The sequence below is a fragment of the Lolium rigidum genome, chromosome 1 (assembly GCF_022539505.1).
Source record: "Lolium rigidum isolate FL_2022 chromosome 1, APGP_CSIRO_Lrig_0.1, whole genome shotgun sequence".
NCBI classification, from domain to species: domain Eukaryota; kingdom Viridiplantae; phylum Streptophyta; class Magnoliopsida; order Poales; family Poaceae; genus Lolium; species Lolium rigidum.
This window is the reverse complement of record NC_061508.1, coordinates 124,031,169-124,037,168: the sequence shown is the minus strand read 5'-3', so window position 1 is coordinate 124,037,168 and position 6,000 is coordinate 124,031,169. Positions and strand designations below refer to the sequence as shown.

Here is a 6,000-nt window from a genome sequence, read left to right as displayed (position 1 = left end):
CAATTTAGAAATAGTGGGTATGCAACTTACCACATGTGAAACTACATTGGATAATGGATACAACTTAATGATAATGGGTATATGTAACTTAACAATAATGGGTATACAACATAGAAGTAGTGGGTATGCAACTTACCATATGTGTGAAGCAACAATATACCACCTACTCCATGGCACAGTTGGACGGGCCAACCTTCACGGCCACCGTTGGCACGACGCTGACCCACACACGTGAGGAGAGCTCTGGGAAAGAAGATGATAGAGAATTTTTTTGGCCCCTTCTGTCATCTCTCATTCAAATCCGGCGGCCGAATCTTTGTCCACATCATCATCGACAAATCTGGGTCGTACCAGAAGCCCTCAACTGGTTCCCCAATTGATTGGAGGGAGGCGCGTTGGCCGGCCGTGCACGCGCCGCCCCTGCCTGGAGCTCAATGCAGAACAGAGCCTCACACCCGACGTGGTGGCGGAGGCTGATCTCCCTCCTCGTCTGAGGGGATGGCTGCATCAGAGGTTGGAGGGGCAGTGTGAGGGACGATGGGTTGTGTAGTGATGGAGGAGAAGTGGCGTGGGGCTACGTTTGCGGTGGAGGAGGTGAGGCTCGGGGTGAGGAACAAGGACGGCGAGGAGAAGATGGCCAGGTTGCGGAGACGAGAAACTAGGCCCAGGGAGTCGCAGCGGTGGTACATTAGGGATATGGATGTATTAGCGGGGACGAACAGACCGGTTCGACACCTGCAGGAGCACGTGCCAGGTGGGAGCCTCAGGTGGAAATTTGTCTGAAAGCACTATCGATCAAGCACATCGGACGACCAAAATCGAGTGCTGGAATTGACAGCCAGCATCCAAGCACTTTTTAGCACTTGGGATCCACTTTATATATTCTATAGAAAGTAACAAAGAAAATTGAGAGCTATGGTTTGAGGACCAAGTAAGAAAAAAGTCTATTTTCAAAGATTCACTAAAAAGACAGTTGGCAAGTCTATCCCGTTGTATAGAACTTACTGATTATTTTTTCTCCAGAATCAGAAGTAAAATAAGGGTTCTGAGAAATGGGTTAGACCCGACCATTTCTCAAGAACACTAGCTAAAGGCCCTGATACTACACTGTTTTTAATGAAATTCAAGATCTTAAAGGGAGATGTATATCTTTTGAGTAGGTTCAAGCTAAGACCGAGGTAACGTAGCAGCTCATATACTCTCGTAAGTTTGCCTCAATTTCAATTCTTCAGCGGACTTGGATGTATGAAATCACTGATCTTATTCTGACATGTATCAATCAATACTGGTAATGGTTTTTTTTATTAATCTTTATAAGCTCTTGATTCTAAAGAAAATACTGTTGTATCCCTTGCCTCCTGGAGGTAAGATGGATGTGAACCTTTGTATCGTGCCAAACGGATGGCCCACACAGTCTGCCCGAGAGCATCCCAAAATTTCTCGTATTTGTTACCTCTGTGGTAATAGCACACGAAGTTCTTAGGTTCTCACAGTGCATTGTTGCAGAGACTGAGTGTAATTGGTATCTTCACGATATTCATATATATTTTTTTATCGAAAAAAGGTTTGCATAGGAGGTGACCAGCTCTCCCTTTGGTCGATGGCGCCACCGCCACTGGAACCCCTTTTCCCTCCACCAGACGGTAGGGAGTCTAGGGGAACCTTAAATTATGTCTGGTCTCGTTGTGTCTTCAAGGTTTTTGGTCTCTCGTGAAGGGGCATCAATGGCAGTGAGAATAGAGGTCATTTAGCCCGCCTAGATCGATGTATTTTTTTCCCGAAGGAGCATCGACAGAATGGAGGTTGAACTCAATCGTCGGGCATTAGGTCTAGAATGATAAGCGTGTGTCTACGGCCGCCTCCGTGGCTCCACCTCATGAAGCTTAGCCAGGTACGGCTCCATCGGAAAACTTGCGAGTTTTGCATCTCCCGTCTCTATCTAGGCCGAAGTTGGAATTATCTTTCAGCCCATCTTGTTATTAGGAGGCTTAGAGCATCTCCAATCGCGTCCCCCAAAGATAATTCTGAACTTCTCAAGGACTTGTATGGTGCTATTTTTCTTGAAGAAAGAAGATGAATAGATGATGGAGAACAAGCACCGGTGCAGGCCTATCCGCTTGCGTGTGTAGCGACTCGAGTGATCGTGCACGCCGACGCCGTGAGGTCATGCATGCCGAGGGGCGTGGATGAAATGAAGACGATGAACACACTTCAAGATTCAGCCGGCAACATGGGAAACACGTAGCCGACGGCTTGCTACACGAGCCACTTCTGTCTTTATTAACTTGGGGCAAGCCGAAATCGATGTAGCCATCCATATATCTGTTCCGAAGTTCAACAATGGTGGCACGGGAGGAATACAGTGCATTCTCCGGCCGCGGCGAACAAATTAAGCCATTTGTCACTGCCGTTACAAACAACGAAACAGAGGTGGCAGTAACACACCCTCTCACTCACTAATGTACTTATTACGCTATGTATATAACCGTCTCTCCAAAGTTACCGCGCCGCCGGTCGATCAGAGAGTGACTCAGGCTTGGTTAACGAAGTCGGCGAGCGTGGCCATATGCATGGCGGCCTTGGGCGACGCGAGGTAGTTGAGGAAGAAGCAGTGGCCCTCGCCGGGCGTCTCGTACAGGCGCGCCTCCCCGCCCCAGCCGCTGCCCCGGAGCGCGCCGACGTAGCCGCGCTGCCACGGGCCCAGCCGGTCCCGCCCCGACACCGTCACCAGCACGCGCGCGCCGCCCAGCCGCCGCCACGCGCCCGCCGGCAGCGCCGCCGGGTCGACGTACGGGTGGCCCGTCCCGTACCGCCCCGCGCAGATGAACCCCCACGTCCGCTCCGCCCACGGGTCCGCGCGCGCGCCCAGGAAGTACGGGTCCAGCAGCGCCACGCCCCTGATCCTGACGGTGGTCCGCGCGTTCGTGCTGTTTAGAACTAGAAGGCTCTGCTCCTCGCCGCCCGCGCGCATCGCCAGGTTGTGCGCGATGTTGCCGCCGGCGCTGTCGCCGCCGACGAACAGGCGGGACACGTCCCCGTGCCTAGCGAGCCAGGAGGAGCGCGAGCCGTTCCGCGCGCTGGAGAGGACCCACTGGAGCGCCGCCCAGGAGTCGTCGTAGGCGGCCGGGAGCGGGTGCTCGGGCGCGAGGCGGTAGTTCACCGACACCGCGATGACGCCCGCCCTCGCCGCCAGCGCGTTGAGGTAGCCGTGGTACGCCGGGCCGAAGGCCGACTCGACAACGAACGCGCCGCCGTGGAAGTAGAGGAGCACGGGCAACTTCTTGTTGGTGCGGCTCTGGCTCGGGCGGTAGACCCTGACGGCGAGGCCCGTGGCCCGGTCGATCACCACGTCCCTGGAGGCGACCCCCGTGCGCGCGTCCAGCGACGGCGGCACCACGCTCGTGCCCATCAGCCGCTGCACCCGGCCGCTCCGGTACTGGATCAGGAACGGCGTGAAGTCGAACTTCACCTCGTCCACGTACGGCGCGCGGCTGCGCAATGCCGACCCTTCTTCCTCCCTCGCGCCACCGCCGCTGCTCCCTTCCCCGAGAGACAAGCAGCATAGCGCGACAAGGAGCGAGACGAGTATGGCGGCTCGCGGCGTCGCCATGACCGGAGAGCACGGAGATCGGGGACGGCGCGGCCGGGAGTGATCTACCTGCACCGTGCCGTGGTGCTGCTGCTGCGAGTGTAACTGCCCGGCGCTCGCGCGCTTATATGCGCCGATCGATCGATGCGGCCGACACGGTGGGCAGCGCGCACCATTTGGGCTCGGGACGAACGGGTGGTGGTGCGCGGGAAACGACCGATGGGTGACGTGGCGCGCGCACTCGCGGAACGGTTTTCGGCTCGGGGTCAATGCGCACGCAGGGCCGTTTGCCGTTTAATTTGCTTGGGTAGTGGGGCGGCACACTCGCCACGGCACTAGTGACCGTAACCATCGGGCGCCTAGTGCTTAAGTGCGCGGACCTATCCTACTCCTGTCCATCGTCACTCACCCAAGCCGTAACTGGCGCCTAGCTAATCAAGCCCCACGCACAAACAAAACCGAAAGCGTCACGGGGCAGAAAAACATTACTCCTCACCTAGCCGTTCATTGAGTTGATAGCATGAACCAACCGTTTTTATACTCAAATTCACCAAATACCATAACTTTACTTTTAGAGAAAGTAACAATCATACTTTTCTACTTCAAAAAAAAAATCATACTTTTCTATTTTTTTGACAAAAAATGATATGACCAGTGGGTCCCAATGTCAGCACCGAGGTGGCACCACGCCTGGTGAAGCCAATGTGGACATAGGTCCCACTGGTCAGCCTATGTTAAAAAATAAAAAAATATACACAAATGGGAGGAGGTCGTCTCCGTACCAAACCCGACCGGATCTTCACTGCCGCACTGTTGGCCCTCCACTTGCCACCGTTGTAATCTGCTAGGCCCGCCCTCACCCACGGTGCTTCGCTTCCCTCACACGTCCTCTCTAACGCTCGCCTCTTTGCCACCTGTTCTAGCGATAAGCTCCCCGTTGACAACCGAAACCAATCAGTATGTGATCACGAAACAACTTTCGCTTGGGGTCAATGTGCCAATTGTTGTTTCCTTCCATAGTTTAACGGCACACTCATTACAACGCTAGTGACCTACTATCATCACTGATCCAAGCCGTATGGGGCGAATAAAAGGCGGTTCTAGTTACAGGGTCACTCGCTGGTGATTCCTCCGCTCGCTTTCCTCTCCAATTGGCGCCCTAGCGTCGTGAGGGGTGGCGAGCTTGGGTTCTCGTTCGAGCGTATGTTTTAGCCCTAGGTTTTCCCGTTTCCCCTGTCGTTGTCATGGTGGGATAGATGTCAATGGTGCTAGTAGGAATAAAGGTCTCCCAACCCATGCTCCTGCTCGTCGGAGGGGTTGATGGCACCGGCGAGAGCATTGTGGAATCAAAGTTTTTGGAGTGGCTCTGATGTGGGTATCACCCTTCGGGTAACCTATATTATGTTACCTCTTACGTCCCAACAAGGGGCCCATGAAGATCATCCACCAACCAAGGTGGACCGCTACGTCGGTTCCGAAGAAAGATACTTGGTGAACAAGGCAAGAAGACAAAGAACAAGGAAGGTTTAGGTGTAGAACTCTTTGTAACCTAGTCGAACCCGGACAGAACTCTCGAGACCTGGCTCGCAATATAAGGGCCAGGAGAGGGTCTGCCGAGGGACACACAATCAACTTAGCCAGAATCACCGCAAGTCTAGAGCTAGGTCGTAAGAAGTCTTAGCCTCTCGACGAGATCTTAGTCTTAGCCTTCGGCTACCCCATTGTAACCCGATAATTTCGATAATCAAGATCAGACAAGCACGAAGTAAGGGTTTTACCTCATCGAGGGCCCCGAACCTGGGTAAATCTCTCTCCCCGTTTGTTTGGTATCCGATGTCTCATGTTAGCCTGCAGGATTCCGTCAACCCTAAGCCCCAAAAGGTGGGCATTGCCGAGGAGCACCCTCAACAATTGGCGCCGTTTGTGGGAAACCTACATGTACAAGGCATGTCATCGATAGCTCCGGTCACATCAGCAGCGTTTGTGTTGGCTTCACCGACACCTTCAAGTCGAAGAAACTCAGTTCGTTGCGGTTCCTTCGAGTACACACCACGTGTTGAGGCCTCGCGATCAATCTCTTCAGAGTCACGCGGCGGTATGGATGCAACCTTTGGTGGTGTCCACTTCATCATTGATTCCAGAGGATTTCTTCGACTTCCAAGTTCAACCGCATCAGGCCTAAAGACTTCGGCTCCAGAAACCATTGTTCCACTGATAGCTTCGGTAGGCTTGCCTGGGAATAGCAACGAGAGCTGCCGAAGGATTTTCGGTAGCAGAGAGGGGCAACGGAAGAGGCAAAGGGATCTACGCCGCGAGGAAGAAGAACGAGCCGCAAGTCACCTTCGTCAATGCGAAAAAGGATGTTATAGCACGCAATCAAGCAAGAACTGCATCCATACACCTTATTTATC

At 53.7% G+C, this 6,000-nt stretch overlaps 1 protein-coding gene across 1 annotated transcript; it reads right to left on the bottom strand.

Moving 5' to 3' along the window:
- Window positions 1-2,272: 2,272 nt before the first annotated feature.
- LOC124681697 (tuliposide A-converting enzyme 2, chloroplastic-like) lies at window positions 2,273-4,301 on the bottom strand. Its single transcript, XM_047216544.1, has 2 exons — window positions 4,275-4,301; window positions 2,273-3,469 (listed from the first exon to the last, which is right to left on the bottom strand). The coding sequence occupies exons 1-2, from the start codon at window positions 4,299-4,301 to the stop codon at window positions 2,531-2,533; spliced, it is 966 nt and encodes a 321-aa protein (XP_047072500.1). The 3' UTR covers window positions 2,273-2,530.
- Window positions 4,302-6,000: the final 1,699 nt, after the last annotated feature.

Excerpts from the sequence above, each read along its gene's own strand:
- LOC124681697 (XM_047216544.1), bottom strand. The coding sequence starts at position 4,301 with ATGTCCACATTGGCTTCACCAGGCGTG. Across the intron at positions 3,470-4,274 it reads CATTGGCTTCACCAGGCGTG|GTGAAGTTCGACTTCACGCC; the intron begins GTGCCACCTCGG and ends TACGTGGACGAG.